We start from the raw sequence: 24,582 nt of genomic DNA, 5'->3' as shown, positions 1-24,582 counted from the left end.
GAAGCCTGATGTGGGACTCAATCCTGGGACTTCAGGATCATGCCCTGGGCCGAAGGCAGGCGCTCAACTGCTGAGCCACCCAGGGACCCCTGGAATTCTAATTTAAAAAAAATTTTTTTAAATATTGTAATTCACACCTTTAAAATTTTACTGCAGAAATTTATAAATCTGTAAAAGTGAAAATAGCATAATGAACCCCCAGTTTCAACAGTCACTATTTTTTCCCAATTTTGTTTCATTATTCTGTCTTACTATCTTAAATGTTTGCTCTGGAGTTTGAGAAGTATGCCTTTCTATGCAGGTAGTTAAATCTTAAATACTGATTATGCAAATGTCTGTTAAATGTGTTGAATTTTTAACAAATGTTTAGAATTCCGATTTTAAAAAGTTTAGATTTTGGTATTTGTTTTTGGTCTAACAGGGCCTTTACCTGTTGGTATGAAAGCTTACATTATTTTCTAAAGGGAAATGAGCTTATATCACCATGGTAATGAATGAAATTATGCTATTAAAGGAGAGGATCATCTAAGAAAAGTTTACATTACCTGTGCCCTAGTTTGAGATTGCCCTTTTTGATTTGTGAGTTTAAAATAACAAGTGATGACAGTGAGCATTAAGAATTTTTTTCTGTGATATTGTGTCGACTGAAGAGTTTTACTGAAAAGCCAGTGCATTTATTTTTATCTAGGAGCATTTATACTACATAAATTAATATGTTCTTTGTGCCCAGTAATGTCAATAAAGGATTTGTTTATTATGTTATGAAATAATTTTTTACCTTTGAGGTGGAAAAATGTTGGCATGTCCATCTTTTAATATGATTTTGTGTTGAGGAATGTCAAAAATAATGATAGCTTAACTCAAATTTCTTAAAAGATTAATTTGTAGACCGTAGAAATCCAGAAATTTTTAAGACAAACCAATTTCTTGTTCTGTCACAGATATATATATGTAGATAAGGCTATAAAAGTAATCATTGAATATCTCATCTTCCTAAAATTTCCTAATTAATTCTTGACCCACTTTCCCCCTAAGCAGGATGTGAAGTGGAAAAGGGGAACTGATTTGCCAACTAGCTGATAAATAGACAAAAATATACATAAATGTTATATATTTTTCTCATTTAACCCTAACATGATGTATTATTATCATTCTTATTTTATAAATGAAGAAACTGAAATCCTGAAACATTAAATTCCATGCCAATACTAAAAAGTGGCAGAGGGCAGATTTGTATTTATGAACATTCGATTTCGGATACTAGCTTTTTCCACTTTTTCCCAGATAACTTTATGACTAAAAGTGTGGACTATAAGCTATTTTTAAAGAATATTCTTGGGCAGTCCCAGTGGCCCAGCAGTTTAGTGCCGCCTTCAGCCCAGGGCATGGTCCTGGAGACCTGGGATCGAATCCCACGTCAGGCGCCCTGTGTGGAGCCTGCTTCTCCCTCTGCCTTGTCTCTGCCTCTCTCTCTCTCTCTCTCTCTCTCTGTCTCTCTGTCTCTCATGAATAAATAAATAAAATCTTTTAAAAAAAAAAAGAATATTCTTTAAAATTAGTCACTATTTGATGTATAGACAATTAACATGATTATGAATAAAGTACCACAGGGCAGCCTGGGTGGTTCAGTGGTTTGGTGCTTGCCTTCGGCCTGGGGCATGATCCTGGAGACCTGGGATCAAGTCCAGCATTGGGCTGTCTACATGGAGCCTGCTTCTCCCTCTGCTTGTGTCTCTGCCTTTCTCTCTGGATCTCTCATGAATAAATAAATAAACTTAAAAAAAAAAAAAAAGGAATAAAGTACCAGGATATGTTTGCATTTGGAAACTGTCATCAGTTTTTTTTTTAATTTGGGCTTTTATTTATTTATTTTTTTTTAATTTACTTATGATAGTCACAGAGAGAGAGAGAGAGAGGCAGAGACACAGGCAGAGGGAGAAGCAGGCTCCATGCACTGGGAGCCCGATGTGGGATTCGATCCCGGGTCTCCAGGATCGCGCCCTGGGCCAAAGGCAGGCACTAAACTGCTGCGCCGCCCAGGGATCCCTAATTTGGGCTTTTAATAAACTTTGGCAGATGGAATATAGTCAAGCATTTTAACCAAACTAGTCTCAAAGGCATCTTTTTTTTTTTTTTTTTTTTTTTATTTATGATAGTCACACAGAGAGAGAGAGAGAGAGAGAGGGGGGGGGGCAGAGACATAGGCAGAGGGAGAAGCAGGCTCCATGCACCGGAAGCCCGACGTGGGATTCGATCCCGGATCTCCAGGATCACGCCCTGGGCCAAAGGCAGGCGCTAAACCGCTGCGCCACCCAGGGATCCCTCAAAGGCATCTTTTTTTAAAAAAAAATTAAGTTCTGCCTGAAACAGATTATAAATTTTTTTCCCACTTCTAGCAACCTCCTAATGTTATTTGTTAACCAACAACCTCCCTGTGATTGGAGAAAACACAGGGATCATTATTGACAGGAGATGATAAATCAGCTTTACTTTATCACTAGTTTGTTCTCTCCCATCTTCTTTTTTTTTTTTTTTAACTTTTAAAATCTGACATATTAGACTGGAACTTTATCAGGTTTCTCACTGAACAATGTGTTTCCTTTGATATGTTCAGTATTACTAGGTCAACAGGCAAATTCCCAGCATTACACAAGCCTCACATAAAGGAGGGAAAAAGCAGGAAGTATTTTAAACCAATAAGACTGTAGATTATCAGTGACTAGTCCTATTTAAGGAGCACTAGAAAGCTGTGTATTACTGCTTCATGTAGAATGGCAGAGTACTGACAATTGACAGAGGAGCTAAACTATAACAGCCAGTACTACATCTGAGAACCTAAGATAGGCTTTTATTTCCATTAAAGTCATTCTAATAAATAACTTAGGAATGTGTTAAAAGCCAGTAATGTTGGATGCCTGGGTGGCTAAGTGTTTGAGCTTCTGCCTTTGGCTCAGGTCCTGATCCCGGGGTCCTGGGATTGTGTCCCACATCAGGCTTCCTGCAGTGAACCTGCATCTCCCTCTACCTCTCTGTGTCTTTCATGAGTGAGTAAATAAAATCTTTAAAAAAAAAAAAAAAGCCAGTAATGTCAAATGCTGTTTTTTCTTTATTATATTGATAATTTCTATAGGAAGATGATCACTTGTGACATATAATTTGACTTTCAAAAGTTTAATTGATGACAGAAGCCACTTGTGACTAGAACAGAGATAAAAGTTAATCATTTAACATGTGTACAAGTAGTAATTACATTGTTTGGCACATATGTTTTAGTGCTTCTTAAAATACTTATATCTATTTTAGTCCATTCCAGTGATAAATGGAAGAGAATTACAGAATCCTCTCATTGTTCAGCTTTGTGATCAGTGGGATAATCCAGCACCTGTATCACAAGTTAAAATAAGTCTCATAAAAGCTAACAATTTAAAGGTAGGTTTTAAATATCCGTTACATAATTTTCTTCTACTTAAAATTTTGAGTTTTATTGTTATGATAGTGTTATTAGATGTCATATTTTTAAAAATATAGCCTTATATAACCTTTATTATTATTGTTTAGTTTAAATCAAAGATTTTTGATAATTATTTTGAGGAAGTAAAGTTTTTATCTTGGAAGCAATGTAACAAGGGGCAACATTCTATAGTTATGATTGAGTGGTTATTACATAATAATAATATTTGAATTTCAGAATAGGATAAATAGATAACTCACCTGAGAAGGTGAGTAAGGCAAATAGAATGACCTGCAGTATGGGTTAAGGAACAAGTAATATTCAAAAACCTTACAAGCTGAGTCGTGTGAGTACCTGTCCTCTACATACTTACGGAGAGCTACCAGGGCCTGGGCATAGCTGGTACACTGATACCAAGTTGTATTTCTAGGGTATGGGGCAAGCATAAATATGGCCTTGTAACATTTGGGGGGTAAACATAGTGCTTGATACCAAGAAGTCCAAGATTAGGTACCACCTATTTGCATGAGCCATGGGATAGCCAGTTGTTTAGGTTCTGGTGGGCACTTCGCCTACTACAGAGTTGGAGGGCCCCCCATGAGGAAAAATAGGTGAAGCTGCCAGCTGCAAAGTTGTATTTTGACACAGACCCTCCTGTTGAAGAAAATTAATTTGTCCCAGTCAGGTTGTTACCCAGCAACATGGAAAGTTCCTGGGGTTATATTCAGCTGGGTTTAAGTATCCCTCTATAAACATTTTATAATTTTATTGGATGAAAACAGTTGATATTATGTAAATATTCAGTTCTCCATTAATTAGTTCAATAAGAATGCTAAGAGATTTCCAGGACCTGACAAGTTGATCTTCTATATCATTTGGAAGATTAAAGTGCCAAGAATGGCTTGTGATCCACATGAACTTATTTTCATAGTAAAATTCTTAAAGACTGTTTAAAGAGACTATGATATTGCTTGCTATACAACCTAAAATAGAAGCCTTGCTTTAGAAAAATGAGTTGAGAGTGGATCAGAGAGTAAATGAGATGGGTACAAATACAGGATTTTATTCTGTCATTTTGATATTCCTTCTCATTTTTGTGTAACTATTGCCTTTTTTGTTTGCATGTACCATAATTACCTAATTTTTAGGTTCCATTAAGCAGAAATAGGAATTAGGGCTTAGGAAAGAGTCTGATACTCTGCTACAACAGTTTACAAATTCACTTTTATTCTTAATATTTGCTTCTAGAAGAGAAACTGATTATTTTTTTGCCACAAATAAGAATATTATTTTAGTTTCTAGAGAAGCATTTGTAGAAAGCTGAGAGATTTTTCTAACCAATGATTAGTACCATTGATTCTTAGTCATTTGAAAGTAAACTTTGGTCATCACTGAGAGAGTCATAACTGCAACAGATACAAGAAGCACATCTGAGTAAACAGCGAGAAAGATGAAATAACAGTATATAGTATTACATACTATTATACTGTAGTATAATAGTAGTATTACGATGCCTTGGCTTAAACATGTATTTATGTTTATTTCACCTGTGCCATTCTCTTCAAACCCCAGTTTTGGAATATGCCTTCAGTGTTTATATAACCAAACTTCACTTGAAATATGAATGTTATTGAAACAGTGAACATTGAATTCTGCAACTTAATAACAGAAATACACTAAATTGTAGTTTAATCGGTAAAGATAAGTGATTATTGTCCTTTGGGTTATGTAATTATGTACCACGTTATTTCTACTAGTTCAGATTAGGACATTAAAGATTTTAAAAGTGTGTGCAAATGAAACTTTTAAAATAGTAATGGAGGAAAGGAACATTGTAATAGAGGAAAATAATTTGATCTCTAGAATTTTCTAATTTACTGTTTTGTTTTGTTTTTAGCTCACGCCTTCAAATCAACAGCATAAAACAGATGAAAGGGGCAGGGCTAATTTGGGAGTGTTCAGTGTTTATGCCCCTAGGTAAGAACCAAAAATTTGATAGTTGTTAGTATTATAGAGATTGATGTTTCTTATTCCTTGTTAAGGTTAAGAGTAATAATTAGCCTTCTATTTAGTGGAAGGAGATGGAACTAAACAGGATAAAGAGGTTTTTTAAATGAGTTAAACTTTGTGTAAATTGTCTCAGAATTTTTAAGTTCTAACTAATGTAATTTGAACCCTTTGTCTGTTTTTTTCCCCTCTCCCTGTTAGAGGAGAACATATGATGCATGTTAGAGCCATCTATAACAAGAATATCATAGAAGGACCTATAATTAAGTTAATGATTCTTCCAGACCCTGAAAAACCTATTCGTCTCAATGTTAAATATGACAAAGATGCTTCCTTTCTAGCAGGGGGTATTTTCACTGGTGAGTAAGTGACAAATTTCAAATAAATTTGTAATGATAATTTGCTTTTTACATTAAAGGAATAAGTTATCTTCTATGTTAGGCATGATAAAAAAAAAAGCAAAAAACAAGCCTGTGATAGTCTTTTAAATGGCAAAGAAAGTACGTTTGTCTTAGTTTTGTTTTCTTTCATCTCTGTGTCCTATATTCATTCCCCTTAATGGTTAAGAATAAACTGAAAGTTTCTACATAAACTGAGAGCCTGTTGTAATTGAGTTTGTAAATGTTCATTCACTGGATTTGAAGCTCTGCAAAAGTTCTGCCATTTAGCAATGGCAAGAAATATGGGGGCTCTACTAAATAGGTTGTAATGTCATCTTCAACCAAATAATTAGAACTAGGATTGCTTAACTTAATTTGAAAATACATCACATCAGAATTTATGATTAAAGATGCTCTAGAACAAATTGGGCTCTTAGACCTCAATGGAAATTGTCATATTCATTATTGGAACTGTCTAATGCAAGAGACTCTTAAGCAAATAATTTCAGTGGAGTGCGGCAGGTGCCAAGTCAATAGGAAATGGTATTTATTACCATTACCATTGAAGACCTCTGTTTTCTTGAATGGATAAATTCCTATACATAATTATAAAGAATAGAAACAAGCAGAGCAAAACATTTAGAATAGAAAATTAATCATTTTTAATAAGTTACATATATACAACTTTTATAATCATAATTATGAATCTGTTTTGGGTGATAAGACCTATTTCCTGTGATTAAAAAAGTAAATCTATCATATGGGTACCAAATGAATGATAAACATAAGGGGAATACTATATGTAATAATAGTTTAGCTACCCTATGCTATTAAAAATCATGAGAGAGGGACGCCAAGGTGGCTCAGTTGTTGAGTGTCTGCCTTTGGTGGCTCAGGGTGTGATCCCGGAATCCCGGGATTGAGTCCCCTATCGGGGTCCCTACATGGAGCCTGCTTCCCCTCCCTCTGCCTGTCTCTGTCTCTGTCTGTCTGTCTCTCTCTCTCTCTCTCTCTGTATCTCTCGTGAATAAATAAATAAAATCTTTTTAAAAAAATCATGAGAGAAAATAAACACTATATTCCCAAAATATATAAAGCATAAGGATTTATGACCAGTTGCCTTAAACCTAGGTTTAATATGAGTATCCAGTCTAACCTTTGGTCTTGCCTAGTAATTTTATAGCATTACAGACTGAAAATAAGACAATGGACTAGTAATAGCAAAGATGTATGTGTTACATTTCTGGAGGAGACTTAGCACTAGAGAGAGTTGTCTGTTTTGATTAGTACATTTTTATAGACATGATTGGGGAATGCTGATTGTTTTCTTCAGAATTTCATTATTAATATTTAAACAAGATATATAGTTTAAGACATAGAGTTATTTAACCAAATCCATTAAATGGACTAGAAAATAATTTTTAATATTCATCATGACAGATTTTATGATTACTGTTATTTCTGAAGATGACAGTATCATTAAAAATATTAATCCAGCACGTATCTCCATGAAAATGTGGCAGCTGTCTAACAGTGGGAACCGACCACCAGCAAATGTGAGTTCTGGAAAGCATTATCAAAGTTTAAACTAGCTCTTACATTTAACTTAAAATTAAATGTACTTAAAATTAAATATGCTAGAGAACTAGACATTAACCTGCATCATCACTTGAGATTTTAAAAATATATCAGTATGTCTCAAAATTAAGTGTTGGTGCCTTTCGAAAAAAGCAGCCTACATTGTGATATTTCTTAAACTTTTAAGCTATATTACACTTTAAAATTATCTGAAGGACAGTGGCATAGGGCAAAAAGCCATTGAATACCACTAAGAGATAATATTGACAATGAGATAGTAAAGAGATATGATTGATACACTTGCAGGATAGAGAAGGGGGGTGGAGTGATGAGAACAGTTTGAGGTCTAAAAGAGCACAGTCCAAAAGAAATATAATACAAGTCCCACATGATATTTATATTTTTCTAGTTACAACATTAAAAATGTAAAAAGAAAAATTTTAATTTAATTTTAACCTAACATCAAATTACTATTTCAGTGTATACTCAGTTTTTAAAATTTATTAATGAGATTTTACATCCATATATGTTACTAATTCTTTGAAATTTCCTGTGTATTTTATGCTTGTACCCATCTCTTTTTGAACCAGATATGTTTCAGTTGCTCAGTAGCCACATGGAGCTATTGGCTACCATATTGGACAGTGTGAACCTAAAATTGAAAGCTAAAGCATATTAGAGTGTCTTAATTTAACAATGCCTTTCAGGATTTATGATTCATTTTAATTATGTGTTTAGGAAACTAGCTTCCTAGATTTATACTGTCCCATCAAGCAGCTGTTACCTTAAAACTGTGTCACCACCATGGAGATCTATTTTGTGCCCTTTAATAATGGTATATCATCATGACTTATCCCATTATTAAATTTTAAAATGCATGTAAAGTTATGTATGTATTTATAAATCCAGATGTGATCTGTATTTGCATTTGGGAAAGATAATATAAAGTTTCATCCTGAATATACTATATGTTAAATGTGATTTCTCCTTCCCCCACCTTCACCCCTATTTCCTTTCTAGGCAGAAACATTTAGTTGTAATAAAATAAAAGATAATGACAAGGAAGATGGCTGCTTCTACTTCAGGTATTTCTCAAATCATTTGATTTTTTTGTGCATAATGTTTACAAAGTGATTTCAGCCTTGATGGTACTTGTCTGCTCAACTTGGGAAAAATAGTTTATGATTGAAAAGAATATGTTTGTATCTCTTAATTTTTCTCAGGAAGTATTTTGAGAAAATGTGTATATTATTTGTAAGCTTTGTAAAATGGTTTGGGGAGAGACTTGTGATAGTTATATTAGCTTTCAAAACAATTAAAGTCATCAAAAAAATAACATTGTCAGAGCACTTTATGTTATTATATAGGAGGTTTCTGTAGTTCAGAGCTTAAATGTTATGAAATAAAACACATTGAACTAGTTTTTTATGGTTTAACTATATGACTTTAAATTTAATTCACTTGAATTTTTGTTTCTCTGTTCTAGACTTCTACTTTGAAATAGGAAAATTGGTTTTGAATAGACTATGTCCAGGATTTCTTTCATTTATTTTTAAATGAGAAATGTTCTTTTAACTTTTAGACTAAGTTTTGTTTCTTCAAATATATTAGTCTCTTAAATCATGTAGAAAACAAAAAATGCGGTTATAAACATTGTTACAATAATACTGGCATTTATCATTGCCTGTGTATTTACCTTTATTGAGATCTTTGTTTCTCCATGTAGTTTCAAGTTATTGTCTGTTCTTTCATCTTACTCTGTAGTATTTCCTTGAACATTTCTTACAGGCCAGGTCTAGAAGTAATGAACTCACTTAGCTTTTGTTTATCTGAGAATGTCTTAATGTTCCCCTCACTTTCTTTTTTTTTTTTTTTTAAGATTTTATTTATTTATGAGACAGAGAGAGATAGAGAGGCAGAGACACAGGCAGAGGGAGAAGCAGGCTCCATGCAGGGAGCCTGATGTGGGACTCGATCCCGGGTCTCCAGGATCACGCCCTGGGCCAAAGGCGGCGCTAAACCTTTGAGCCACCGAGGCTGCCCTCCCCTCACTTTTCAAGGGCAGTTTTGCTGGATATAGGATTCTTGGCTGACAGTATATTTTTTTAAAGCACTTTGAATATTGGTCCATTGCCTTCTGGCCTCTAGACTTCCTGATGAGATATCTGATCAGTTTCTTGAGAATCCCTTGTGTGTAATGATTCACTTCTCTCTTACTGCTCTCCATATTCTTGTCTTTGCCTTTTGAAATACTCTCTCTCTTCCCCTGGTGAGAGGATACTTGCTGGTGTCCTAAAGGTCCCTCAGGTTTTGTTCACTTTTATTCAGTTCTTTTTCCTTTCTGTTCTGTAGACTATGATATCCATTATCTTCAGATTTAGTAAGTCTTTCTTCTTCTACTCAACTCTGCCTTTGAATACCTGTACTGAAATTTTCACTTCAATTACTGTATTTTTCAGCTCCAGAATTTGTTTTTGGTTTCTTGTCGGCTTTTCTGTTTATTGATACTTCCATTTTTTCCCTATACCACTTTGATTTTCTCCACATGTTGCTTCAGTTCTTTGAGCATCTTTACAATAGGTGTTTGTTGTGTTTTGTTGTTGTTGTTAGAGAAAGAGACGGGAGAGTACAAGTTGAGGGTTAGGAGCAGAGGGAGAGGGAGAGACAGTATTTGAAGAATGGCTGGAACTACCCAAGTCTAGTTTTTATTTATTTATTTATTTTATTAAAGATTTTATTTATTTATTCATGAGAGATACATAGAGAGGGGGCGAGGTGCAGAGACACAGGCAGAGGGAGAAACAGGCTCCATGCAGGGAGCCCAACGTGGGACTTGATCCCAGGTCTCCAGGATCAGGCCCTGGGCTGAAGGCGGCACTAAACCACGGAGCCACCTGGGCTGCCCCCAAGTCTAGCTTTTAAAATAAAAACCTCAAGACCAAGAAATAGCAAAAGTGTCCACCATTCATAGGAAAAAAACAAGTCAGCCAAAGCTGTTCCTGAAAACCCTGATGGCAAACATACTAGACAGGGACTTAAGAAACACTATCTTAGCTCAGAGTTGTAGGACTGAGCCCCACTTTGGGCTCTGCACTCACCCAGGAGTCTGCTTGAGATTCTTCCATTTCCTTCCCCCTCTACACCTCCCCCTGCTTGCTCTTTCAATCAATTCAATCGGTCAATCTTAAACAAAAATCTTTGCTGTGTAGGCAGATGGGCAAAATAGGGAAAGGATATTGAAAGGTGCAAACTTGCAATTATAAAATAAAACATTAGGATGCAGTCTATAGCTTAGAGGATATATATAATTAATAGGTATTTACATTAATATGCAAATACTTTGTACAGTGATGGTAGCAAGTTTTATTGTGGTGGTAGTCGCTTTTTTATATGTATAAATGTTGAGTCACTGTGTTGTACCTCTGAAACTAATATAATAGTGTATGTCGACTGTATTTCAATTTAAAAAATTAAATTTAAAAAGTGGTTAAAAGGAAAGATTTTTAAAAATCATGTACATGGTCAATTATACAAATAAAATATATTTCCATATATTGGGTATATTTGAATACATGAAAATATTTGCATTCTTAATGTGTGTCAGTCACTGTGTTTGGTGTTCTGCATATAATCTCAACTTTTTAACCTTTAAAAACAAATAGAAAATTCATAAACTTAAAAAGATATGCAGTTTTATGACTTCTCCCAAAGTGAATTTCTGTACAACCACTACTGAAGTCAAGTGCCAGGACCTGGGAAGCCCCACCTTGTGCCCCTCCCAATCATTACCTGCTTCCTTCCTGCTACACGTACACACACACTCACACACTAAACTCTCTCCTGAGTTGGTTTTCTTTGCATCCCCAAATTCTTCAGTTGTGCCCATTTTTAAACTCCATATGTACTATCTTTTGTATACAAGTTCTTGGAGGATCCCTGGTGGCGCAGCGGTTTAGCGCCTGCCTTTGGCTCAGGGCGCGATCCTGGAGACCTGGGATTGAATCCCACGTCGGGCTCCCAGTGCATGGAGCCTGCTTCTCCTTCTGCCTATGTCTCTGCCTCTCTCTCTCTCTCTCTCTCTCTCTCTCTCTGTGTGTGTGTGACTATCGTAAATAAATAAAAATTAAAACAAAAAAACAAGTTCTTTCACTCAGCATTATAACTTAATCTTTTTCATGGCTTGTAGCTATAAATTCATTTATTTTCATTGCTGGATAATTGCTAGATCTTACATTATGTGTATGTTTAACTTTATTAGCTGGTGCCAAGAAGTTTTTCAAAGTGTTTATGACCATTTATACTCCTACCAGCAGTTATGAAAGTTCCCATTCTACATTCTCCCCAACAGTTGGTTTTATCAGTCTTTTCTGCTTTGCTTCTTATGGGTATGTAGTGATATTAAGTTTAGTTTTGTGTTTCTCTTTTCATAGTGTATTTATTGGCCATTTGGATAACCTTTTGTGAAGTGCCATTATGGCTTATCAGTTTTTCTGTGGAGTTTTCTTTTTCATATTAATTTGTAGCAGTTCTCTATATATTCTGGGGATAAGCCTTTTGTTAGACATCTTTGCCTATTCCATTGCCTTGCTTTTGGACTGTATGATATCTTGAACAGAAGTCCTTATTTTTTAATATAATCAAACTTGTTAATCTTCTCCTTTTTAGGTAGCCCGTTTAATGTCCTTAAGAAGTAATTTCCTTACATTTAAGCCTTGAAGCTATTCTGTATAATTGTGTTGAGGGTTCCTGAGACCACCCCAGGTTTGATGATTGATTTGGAGGACTCACAGAAGTCTATTTATAGTCAGACATCTATGATTTATTACAGTGAAAGGATACAAAGCAAAATCAGGAAAGGGAAAAGATGCATTGGGCAATGTCCAAGGGAAAACATACACAAATTTCCAAGGGTTCTTTCCCAGTGAAGTCACACAGGACTTGTTTAATTGCCCAACAAGTTATGATAACACGTTAAAAATGCTGCCAACCAAGGTAATTTTATCAGAGAACTAGCACTCAAGAGTTTTTTAGGCGGCTAGTCGTATAAGGGTCTTCTGCCTGCGCATATCAGAATTCAGATTCCCAGAAGGAAAGCAACAGTTTGTCATAAGCCATATTATTTGTAGAAACAGTTTAAGCTTTGTGAATCACTCTTAGCAGTTAATGGTGGGAACCTTTCTAAAATCTGAGTTCACAAATGCTAACCAAAGGCTAAGCTTGTGAGCAGGGCTTTGCATCTACTTTGTTAACTTTTTTTTTTTTAATTAAGTAATCTCTACACCCAGCGTGGGGCTCAAACCCATGACCCTGAGATCAGTAGTTGCGTACTCTTCTGTTGCAACCAAGCACTCCTAACTTTGTAAAGTTTTTAAATTATAATTTGTACAGTTCTACTTGGAATTAATATTTTTTGGAATTAATATTTTTAATGAATGCTGTGAGTTATATTAAAAGTGGGCCATTTGTTTTTATGTATGTATAAAACTTTATAAACAGTTGTGGCTGCTTTATTTCTTGAGATCAATTTTTTGCAATGCCATCTTTAAATCCTATGTCCAAATATGTGTATATTTTACTCCATTTGATTTCTTTGCCTATTTCTCTATATTTTGCCATACCTTCTTGATAAGTTTGGTATCTTATAAAACAAGTCTGCTAACCTTGTTCTTCATGCGTATCTTGACCCTTTATTTTCCATATAAATTTTAGAATCAGATTATCAAATATTCAGTAACACAGCTTTAATAACAATATCTATTGGGGGGCACCTGGATGACTTAGTTGCCTAAGGATCTGCCTTCAGCTCAGGTCATGATCTCACGGTCCTGAGATCTAGCCCTGTGATGGGCTCCCTGCTCAAATGGGAGTCTGCTTGTCCTTCTCCCTCTGTGCCTCCCTGCCATTTGTGCTCTCTCTTGTTCACGTTCTCTCCCTCTCAAAATAAATAAAATCCTTAAAAAAAAATACTTGTTGGGATTTTTGTTTCAGTAAAAATTTGGGAAAATCTTACAATCTTACAATCTTACAGTATGTCATATTCCTCTATTTAAATTTCTTTATTTTCTCTTACATCATTTCATAAAATTTTGAAACAAGGTGTCATACATTTTTCCTTAGGTTAATTTTTAATTAGTTGATATCTTTTCCAGTTTTATTGAGATATAATTGACATATAATATTGTATTAAAGTGTACAACATAATGATTTGAGAGATATATATCCATCCATCCATCCGGATGTATTCCATAGTAGTTTGGTTACTATCCATCACCTTAATAGCAACAATTTTTTTTCTTATATTGGATACTTTTAAGATTTACTCTTTTAACTTTCAAATAAACACTATAGTATTGTTAACTCTATAGTTACCATGCTATACATTACTTCCTCAGGACTTATTCTCCTTTTAACTGAAACTTTCCATCTCCCAGTCCCTGTCTCTGGCAATAATCAATCTCTTCTTTGTATCTACAAATTTGAGGTTTTTAGATTCTACATATGGGTGAAATAATAGAGTATTTGGGAAAAATACTAGAGTATTTATAATTTTCTGTCTTATTTCACTCAGCATAATGCCTAGATAATTAATATTTTGGATGCTATTTTAAACAACATCCTTTAAAGGGGTACTTGGGTGGCTCAACAGTTGGGTGGCTGCCTTTGGCTCAGGTCGTGATCCCAGGATCCGGGATCAAGTCCCACATCAGGCTCCTGCGAAGAACCTGCTTCTCCCTCTGCCTGTGTCTCTGCCTCTCTCTCTCTCTCTCTCTCTCTCTCTCTCTCTCTGTGTGTGTGTGTGTGTGTGTGTCTCTCATGAATAAATAAATAAATCTTTTTTTAAAAAATCCTTTAAAATTTTTTATTTTGTTGTTACTGAAATCTAGATGATTTGTGTTTACTCACATTGTAGCCAGCATCTCTCCTAGCCTCTTTAATTTCAGATTCTTTGAGATTTCAAAATATTTGCACATTCATGTCGGTGAATATATGATAGGTGGATTACTTTCTAGTCATTGTGCATTTTCTTTTTCTTGCCATACTGCAGTGGCTTGGACCTTCAGTAAAATGTTAAATAGACATGATGAGAGTGATCATCCTAATTTCATTCCCAATCCTGAATTTCATTTGTAGGTATCTTTATCAGACCGTTCTTTGTAATCATTAGTAAGAAAATTTTCTATTTATTATGAACTGACATTACATTTCATCACCTATTCAAGTAATATGTCATATTTTTGCTTTCTTTTTTAATGTACTGAGTTTTGCAGAACATTAATTTTCTGTATGTTCATTCAGCCAGTCTTGCATTACTGGAGTAAACCCAGTTTGATCATGGCCCATTACCAAAATGTGTTGGTGGATTTGTTTTGCTAATTGTTTGGAATTTTTACATTTACATTAATGGGTCAAGATTGCCTATACTATCTTATATATTCTTTTTAGGTTTGGAATCTAGGTCATATATGCCTTACTACAGTAACTGGGAGAAGTGGTCCCTAAGTCTTGGTTTATTTTCTGGATCTTGTGTGAGAGTTGTCATTATTTCTTCCTTAAATGTTTGGTAGATTTCATCAGTGAAGCCATCTATGCCTGGAGTTTAGGGGAGGAAGGTTGTACTTAATGGATTCAGTTCCTTCAAATTCAGCAGTTATGTGACTATTTGTATTTCCTGTGTCATCTCTGCTCAGTTTTGGTAACTTACAATTTTCAATTTGTCAGTCTTAGCTAAATTTTAAAAGTTGTTCACAATTTGTAGACTCTGTAGTTATCTCTCATTCAAATTATTTGTACTTTTGTTAATTGGTTAATCATACCTGGAGATGTAAATTTTGTAGGTCTTTCAAAGAACCAACTTCTGCCTTTTTAAAACTACTTGAGATTGGTTTTTTTTTTTTTTTTTTTGAGATTAGTTATTTAACACATTTATTTTCAGCCTGTATATACATATATATGTATGTAAAGCTATAAATTTCCCAAGAGTTTTTACATTGTTATTTGGATCAAAATATGTTTTCATTTCTATTTTATTTTCATTTTCTGCCCATGGCTGTTTTTCAGAAGTGTACTGTTTAATTTCTAAATCATGGGATTTTCTTACTCTTTGTTATTGATTTCTAGATTAATTCTGCTATGGTCACAGAGCCTGCCTTGTGTAATTTCATTCCTGTGAAACTGACTGATAATTGTTTTTGTAATATGTGCATATGATCAGTTTTTGTAAACATATTCCATATAGTAGAAAATAATATGAGCTGCATGTAAAATAGTGTTATGTTCATTACTTCAAAATTTGGTAATTATTGTGTTTCAGTTTTCTGTAATTAAATTTTTTCTATGTATTTTAAACTTTGCCATGTATATGTATTTTAAAGCCGTGTGGTAAATTTCCCATTATGGGTGTGAATTTATTTTCCCTCTGAGTTCTGTTAGTGTTTACACATTTTAAGGCTGTGTTATTCTTTACATATAGACTTACATTATTATATTTTTCTGACACATTGAATTTGCTATCATTATGAAGTATCTACTTTTTTCTCTAGTGATGCTTGTTGCTTGGAAGTCTGCTTTGGTAACAGTATACCAACTTTCCACATAAGTGACATGCAGAAACCACTTTAGGGATCATGAGAATTAGTATTTGTATAAATATCTTTTTTCATTATTTTTGTGTCCTTATATTTTAAATGATCATTTATAGATGGCATAATGGGTTTTTTTAAATAATCTTTTTTTGTATATTTTTTATTGGAGTTCGATTTGCCAAAATATAGTATAACACCCAGTGCTCATCCCTTCGTTAATAATCCTTTAATTGAAAAGTTTAGATCTTAGAAATAATTACCAGAAGCACTTGTTTTTTACTCTACCTTACAGTTTTTCAGTTGATTCTACTATCATTTGTTCCTTTTCCTTTTAGATTTATTAAGTGTTTTTAGTTATCATGTGTTACTCTTTATTAACTTGGTCTTCTTATTCTCTAAATGATTTTTTTTTGAGAGGTTACAACATGCATAATTACATACTATACCGGTGTGTGATGACACTTTGCATTTTTTACCCTCTCCTTGGTCAATGCATGAATCTTAAAACACTTAAACACCATTCTCCCTCTTGCAACTTGGATGCCTTTGTTGTGTGTGTTAAATCTATCAATACATAATTATTTCATATAGTTAGTGTTCACGTAGCTTTATTAACTCATTTCTGAAGGTTTCTGTTAATCTTCAATTCAGGTTTTCCATTCAGGTTTTCCATCTAGGATCATTTTGCATCTGAGAAGTTCTTTTAGTATTTATTACCTCTAGTGTACATCTGCTGATGATGAATCATCTCATTTTTACTTGAAAATATATCTATCACACCTTCATACTAGAATAGTATTTTTCTTGAAAATGATACTTTACTTTATATTGGCAGTTTCTTTCTTGCAGTACTTGTAAGCCAACCTTCGCTATCCTTTTATTTATGTTGAGAAGCTAGCTGTCATCCTTATTACTATTATTATTTTTAAGATTTATTTATTTGAGAGAGAGAGTGTGTGTGTCTGTGTGCACACGCGTGCGTGAGTCAGGGGAGAGGGAGAAGAGTCTTAAGCAGATGAGGGGCTCTATCCCAAGACCTTGAGATCACATGAGCCAAAACCATTAGTTGGTCCCTTAATAGCTGTACCACCCCTGTGCCCCAGCCTTACTATTATCTTGAAAAGTAATTATTTCTATTCTTTTTTGTTGGGTTCTGCTTATTCTTTCCCTCTTCTTTTTCTGGCATATTAGTTCTTACAATGTACTCTTTCATCCTCTTTCTATTTGCCATTCTTTATTGTCTCTCTTCTAGATATTTTCTTCTAAACTACCTTCAGTAACTGATATCTACTCAGTGTACCCAATTTGCTGTTAAATCCATCTTTCAATTATCAATTTCTATTCAGTATTTTTAGTGTTATTTGTTTTTTAAGGCCTAGTTCTCTGTTGGAATTTTCAGAATTTTCAATCCTGTCTGTAATTATGCTAAGAATCAGTAACCAGAGTTTATCAAAGCCTGTCTCAAGTTCCTTTTAGTCTGATTCAATGGGCTCTTATTTCTGTTGTTCTTATTTTTTGTTGTTTACCATACGTTTTGCTTATGAATATTTACAGAAATAATTTGAAGCCTAAAGTATTTTCTTTCTCCAGGTCAGGTTTACATTTGTTTCCGTTATCTGGGCCAGTAGCAGTCTGTTTTCTTTTCCATCCACATTCAGAGATTCATATGATTTAAAACTGAATTGTAAAAAAAAATAATAAATAAATAAATAAATAAATAAATAAATAAATAAATAAAACTGAATTGTTTCTCCCTTGGGACCTAGGATAAAGCCTCATATTACAGGAAATATTTGTTGAATGAAGGCAAATATAGTGATAGTCATTCTTTTTTTATTCATTTACTTTTTGTAGAAGGAGTAGAAATGCTGATGTTTTGAATACCTTCCCTTTTTATTTAAAAGGTATCAGTAATCTTATCTCTTTCTTTCTAACATAGGGATAAAGCAATTCCTAACAAAGTGGGAACATACTGTATCCAGTTTGGTTTTATGATGGATAAAGCAAATATTCTTAACAGTGAACAGGTTTGCTTGCTCTTTTTATATACCGTAGTTAGCTTTACATTTTCTTGGTTAGTATAGGAATGAAATGGTTTTGTTTAAAAGTGAATTAATTATTGGATGCAGTTGATAATAAAAGTATAAATAATGCAAATTCCAGAAATATTAGACTATATTTAAAATAGGTTGATTAATATGACCTGATACTTAAGTTACTTTTCCATTTCTCTTTATTTTGAGGAGTTCAGTAAGCGTTTTAATGTGTATCATGGTATAGTTACTCCTATCAACCATACATGAAAAATTTTCAGTTAATAATATTTTATGTATTATAATTCTGAATAATGAAGTTTTCTGGATAATGAAGTTAAAGGTAATCTTGATATACATCATCTCCATTCAATATGTTAGTGTACTAAATGTCTAAAAATTACCTGTATTCCTAAATCTCCTAAATTTGCCCTTAGATGGCTGTTAACATTTGAAAATTTATCTCTGACAAATCTTTCTACTGAATTTTAGAAAATAAGTTGATTAGTTTTGGGTGATTAATGGAAATCTATCTTAGAAAGTAACATTACATTTTTTTAGTGTATGCTAGCATTATTTCTTGTCTTACTCTTAAATACTAAACCATTAATATATTGTTAATCACAAAGCTGCTTCTGTTTTGTAAGATTATAGTTGATGTTCTCCCTAATCAGCCTGTGAAGTTAGTGCCTAAAATCCAACCAGCTACACCAGCTGTTTCAAATGTTCGCTCAGTTGCCAGCAGGACCTTGGTCAGAGATTTACATCTTACTATTACGGTAATGTTTATTTACTTGCAAACTTGTAAAGAGTAACAAAAATTATTTTTGTTTTAGTGTGCAAAATAGTTCTTTATAGAGTCAGATACTAATTATTCAGTTTAAGGCTATAGAGAAAATTTGTGTGGATGAAATATTTATAAACACCTTTGTATTTTAATACCAAGTAGAACTGACTCAAAAATGCAGAAATTTGCCTGCCTTTCTTAATATATACGTTTCTTTAATCTCCTGTTTCCCATATGTTCTATGAATATGTGTGAGACAAATTGACTCCTCAGTGTCCATTTTACTGATGGGAAAGAAGGAAGTAATTATTTTTAAGAGCTCTGCTCTGATTGATCATAGTGAGCTCCTCAAAGCTTTTGATTACTGGAGGAGTAAGTAGCAATAGACCTGCCAAGAATATTAAGAAAAACATGTGACACTAGTAATGGGACTTGACCTTTGTGGAAAATTTTCCTAGTGGGATACTATGTTCTTGGTTTAATTTTACCAGTTCTTCTAATTCGTTTTTTATTGTTTCCTTGAAGGATGACTACAACAATCATACCGGAATTGATTTGGTTGGCACTGTAGTAGCTACCATTAAAGGATCTAATGAGGAAGATACAGATACACCACTCTTTATCGGGAAAGTGAGAACACTTGAATTTCCCTTTGTGAAAGGTTCAGCTGAAATCACGGTAATTTATTATGTCTTCTGGTAGATAACGTTACTAAGTCATTTAAACCACAGTGTTACAATACCTGTTCATTTGTATATATAGCTATGAAAATGTTATAAGTATAGCATTAGATTAAAAAGTGAGTGGAAATATTTTGTGATTTTGCTGTAAGCTATTACAAATTGAACTTGTGGGATTATTATTACTTTGGGCAAGAACCCCTTTTTCCCTGTGAATGTTCTCTCTGATTATAATGATTTTTGGCTTCAGTGATAATATATTTATGTATTCATATATTTAAAAGTTACCATTCTGTGGATAGAAGCAGAACATAACATAGCCAGGTAAAATGTATACATATCTAGAAAAACTTAACAAAGCAGCTTACCTTTGTTACCTTTTTTTTTCCAAAAGGGAAATATTTTTACTTGTATAAAAAATACACAGTACAAACACATAAACAATCACTGTTTTACCACTCTTCAGAGATAATGATGATTAGCAATTTAGTGACTTACTTTGCAGACTTTTCTGTACAAACACAAATACTGCACAGATACCCTATGTGTAGATGACTTATATACATGGGTGGGGGGTAAAATTTCATTAATAAAAATTTTTTATAAAATTTATAAAATTTTGCTTTTATAAAAATTCTTATTGGACACATCTTTGATGTATTTCTTCATCATTAAGTATAAACGTACACCATTGTATTAATGAACATAAATTTATTTGACCAATCCTAAGTGGAAATTTAGTTTTTCTTTCTTTTTTTTTTTAATTTAGTTTCTTTCCAAAGCTTGTAGTTATCACTAGTGCTTTTTATCATGTTTCTTCTGTGTATATGCTTGCATAGTCTGATTATTTCCTTAAGAAATTACTAGAAGCCTAATTGGTGGCAGGATATGTTTATTTTAAGCCTTTTGGTCATTAGCTATTGCCAATTGCTGTTCAGTTTATAGTCCCACCACAAATTTGTGTATGTTTTTCATAATATTGCCAACTCTAAATATGAATAATTTTTAGAATTCTAACCCAAGTTTCTTATGTTTAAAAAAATACTTTGTTACCAGTAGGTTGAACATTTTTCTTGTTCTTGATCTTTTTAGGATTGTCTCTTGATGCTTTTTCTTTTGGAATGTTTATCATTTCCTTAACTTTATATTAAAGATATATATATTTTAAAGATTTTACTTATTTATTTATTTGAGAGAAAGAAAGAGAGCAGGGGTGGGGGAGAGGGAGAAGCAGGATCCCTGCTCATGCAGGGCTTAATACCAGGACCCTGAGATCATGACCTGAGCTGAAGGTAGACACTTAACCAAAGTCAGTCTCTATTGGAAGAATACACCTAGCCCACCCTACCTTTATCCTGTTTCCTTGACACTCCCCCACCCCTAGCCCCTTGTAGGCATTTGAAATTGCTACCCCAGCTATACACATTTGTGAGTTTAAGATGGTGACGTAAGCTATTTCCTTGCAGCTGCATGTAGAATTGAAGCTTCATGTCATACATAGGAATTTCCACTAGAGGTTCCCAATGCCACGCTGAATAAGCAGAAAACTGTTGAGTCCTCCATGGCTTCTGACTCATAGATTGCTTTAGTAGGTCTAGGGTAGGGCTCTGGACTCTTACCAAGCCAGTAATTCTCATCAATATGGACATTTAGGAAATACTGGCTCAGAACACAAGGTTATTTGTAAATATTCCATGTTTGCTTGAAAATATGTACTGTTTTCTGTAAAGTTATAATCTAAGCTTATTGTTCAAGTTTGTTAATTATATTAGAGAATTCTAAATTCTCTATACTTTTGTTTATTTGATCTAGAAATTTCTGAAAAAGGTTTCTAAATTTTATTCTACGTATTTGTCCATTTCTCATATGCCACATTCCCATTTGTGCTTGGATCCAGTTATGGACTCTTCAGTTCTCATTTTTGTTACTCTGTTTTTCTTTGATAAGTTGTACATCAGAGATTGCAAACTATAAAACTTTGAAATAATATAGGAAAGGCCTCCTTAAGACATAAAAGAAAAGATTTTATATTTTTTTAAATTTAATTCAATTAGCCAACATATAGTGCATCATTAGTTTCAGATGTAATGTTCAGTAACTCATCAGTTACTGATCACCCAATTACCAGTTACATCACCCAATAACCCCATCCCCTCACCCAAAGATTTTATATTTAACTATATAAAAAGTTAAAACTTTATATATCATAATCATATCTTAGAATTAAAAGAATGATGGCAGCGTGTTGATAATTATTGACCCTGAATTGTGGATATGTAGAGAGACCATTTATCTGACCATACGATAAAAAAAAATGTTCTTAATTATGTTGTGTAGAAATATTGCTCTGCACACATAACAGTGTTGGGTTAGATATATTAAACATTTTTAAATCTGAAGAACTTCCTACAAATCAATAAGGAAAAACAATTTGGTAGAAAAATTTTAAAAGTAATTTTTTAGTAAAAAATAAAGAGTATGAGCAGGCAGTTAATGGAAGAGAAAGTAAAAAGGACCAGTAAATAAGATGCATGACCTCAGTACCAATCAAGGAAATGCTAAGTGAAATGATAATGACTGGTTGTTTTTCATCCATTTTGGAAAAAGAAAACTTGATAATGAAGTGTTGGCCAGCACCAGCGAAACTAGATATTCCTACTAATGATGAGAAGATAAATCAACGGGCTTTTTGAAGGGAAATTTGATATTACCTATTAAACTCTTTTTAATGAGTCCTATTTCTCATTATTCTAGAGAACACACAGAAAAATACTGAAACATACTTTCTTTGCTATATTAAAATTGTAGTTAAAATTTTTTAAGGAAACTAAATGTTCACCCAGCAAAAGGATATGTACCATATACCTATACTATGCATAAATTTCACAGATTAGTATCTAGATATTCACTTGTATTGATCAACAAATTAGATTGCTGAAAGAAAACTGATGAATTCCACAGTTTTAAAAACATGAATTACATGTTTTAAAAATGTGAACTGTATTTTCTGTGTTTATATTCATGTAAATACATTGAAAACAGCTTTAATAACTAAGTATGACTGCATATTAGTTTAATGGTAGATTTGTATTCTATAGTCCTTGGAAAGAAAAGAATTGTTATCTGTACTTTATAATTTTATTTCATGGATTGCTCTGCAAGTGTTTTACGGATTTACGTTTTTAAAAATTCTGCTTCTCTATCTCTGAATTGTACTAGTCTAAAAAATAAAATAATATCTTGTTTCCTGTAAAGAATGTAAAAAAAAAAATTAGAATGTAAATATATCTTCATTATTTACTTGTTACGTGCTATGGTCTTAAGCTAAATTATATTGCTGGTGTTTTAAATGTGCATTAATAAAGAAAATACAAAAAATACAAAAATAATTAAAAAAATAAAATAAAGAAAGAAAATACATTATAAAAAATCTTCTGAGCTTTTTAGGACCTCTTGTTTGGTCACCTGGGATTAGTGGGTCTACTTCCATGGTAACAGTTGTAACTTAAACTCACCATTGGGCTTTGGGCATGTCTGTGACTGTTTTTATAACTTTTATGCCATCCACTGTTTCACACTGCTTCAGCTTCTTAAAGGCTAGCGTCAAAAAGACTTTGCCAGTTAAGATAGTAATTGGCCATTGATACTTCTGTTCCAAAAGAAAAGATACCTTTTTTCTTGTAATTATCTTGCATAATCTATCCATTGATAAGATCATAAAAAGTTTTATGTCTTGAGTGATGCTGATGTTTTAATTAATGTTGATGAGTCTTAAGGATCAGTCAATGCCTGTTGCCTTTAAAATTTACCCCACTCACTTGGAAACAACACAGTAAGATAGATATGTAACATTTATACATTGACAATACCATTTTAAATCTTGTTTTTCTAACTGTTCTTTTCTTTTTACAGAATCTAGTGCTGGCAGAAAATAGTCCTGGAAGGGATAGTACTGAATATTTTATTGTATTTGAGCCTCAGCTACCAGCTCTGTCAAGAACATTAGAATCATATATCCTACCATTTATGTTTTACAATGGTAAGTTTTTAGGAAAATAGAGGATTTTTCTTATGTTTATGGTACTTTTTTTTTTATTATTATACTTTCCATTAACATGGTGCTTATTAGTTACCTAATCATGTTATGACATGTTTTGAAAAAGTCACAATTTTAGAATTGTTTAAATTATCTGAATGCTTTTTCTTAGATGTTAAGAAGCAGCAACAAATGGCAGCACTTACAAAAGAAAAGGACCAGTTATCTAAGAATATTATAATGTATAGAAGTTTATTTGAAGCCAGCAATCAGCTTCTTGATGAAATGAAGTGTAAGTCATTCTGTATTCAAGGATAATAAAAAATTAGGCTTTGGGGAATGGTAAGGCATAAGGTTGAGACCATGAGACAGAAAAATTGTCTACTTTCCTGGACTACAAATAAACTGCAGAACACTGCAGTAATGGTTGCATTCTTGGTTATCATTTTAAATAAATTTATATCCTGCTTACCTATAAAAATTTGAGATTTTTTTTAATAGAAATCAATCTGTGGAAATTTAAGGCTTTTAACAAGACAGTAATGTTTATATCTGGCTCCAGGTTCTAGCAGAAGATACTAGACAGTCTTACTGCAGAAGTGATATGTAATTTAATTTTTAGTTGAGTCTTGTGACTGTGTATTTTGCTTAAAATATTTGCGGTGTGTCACACTATGGAGGTGTACAGGGCAGCACACATGGTATAGAAGCATCTAACTTTTAAGTAAATGCACCATGTTTGCTGCAATTCATAATCAATTTTATAGATTTAAAATAAGACTTTGGGTTGTGGTTTATCTTTTTCCATTTGTCAGATTTTTTCGTTGTGGTTTTTGTCTCTGTATTAACTACATAGTTAAAATTTTGATCAGTTAACTAACAAATGTACTGCCTGCCTCAAGGTACTCACTTTTGTATATCCAAGGTCAATGATATTTAGAGGATAATAGAAGCTATGTAGGATGATAAGAAAATACATCAGTAGTAGCATTCAGGGTTCTTTTTATAAAGTCTTACTTGGTTCTTGTCACAATCTTATGCAATTATG

The 24,582-nt window shown here is 33.2% G+C and overlaps 1 protein-coding gene across 11 annotated transcripts in view; it reads left to right on the top strand.

The window, feature by feature from the left end:
• Positions 1–24,582, top strand: part of SMCHD1 (structural maintenance of chromosomes flexible hinge domain containing 1) — a 146,357-nt gene that overhangs the window by 85,149 nt on the left and 36,626 nt on the right. For all 11 annotated transcript variants that reach the window (XR_013381228.1, XR_013381227.1, XR_013381226.1 and 8 more), the window contains exons 30-39: positions 3,304–3,429; positions 5,349–5,428; positions 5,660–5,817; positions 7,279–7,394; positions 8,437–8,501; positions 17,938–18,025; positions 18,679–18,810; positions 19,344–19,496; positions 23,411–23,537; positions 23,707–23,826. Coding sequence is in view for 5 of the 11 variants with exons in the window: in XM_077900179.1 (XP_077756305.1) it covers positions 3,304–3,429; positions 5,349–5,428; positions 5,660–5,817; positions 7,279–7,394; positions 8,437–8,501; positions 17,938–18,025; positions 18,679–18,810; positions 19,344–19,496; positions 23,411–23,537; positions 23,707–23,826 (1,165 nt within the window). In the remaining 6 variants the exon portion in view is untranslated. The remainder of the gene's footprint in view (positions 1–3,303; positions 3,430–5,348; positions 5,429–5,659; positions 5,818–7,278; positions 7,395–8,436; positions 8,502–17,937; positions 18,026–18,678; positions 18,811–19,343; positions 19,497–23,410; positions 23,538–23,706; positions 23,827–24,582) is intronic.

Source organism: Canis aureus, chromosome 6 (assembly GCF_053574225.1).
Source record: "Canis aureus isolate CA01 chromosome 6, VMU_Caureus_v.1.0, whole genome shotgun sequence".
Lineage (NCBI taxonomy): Eukaryota > Metazoa > Chordata > Mammalia > Carnivora > Canidae > Canis > Canis aureus.
Note: the sequence above shows the minus strand (reverse complement) of the source record. Positions and strands in the feature narration are given on the sequence as shown.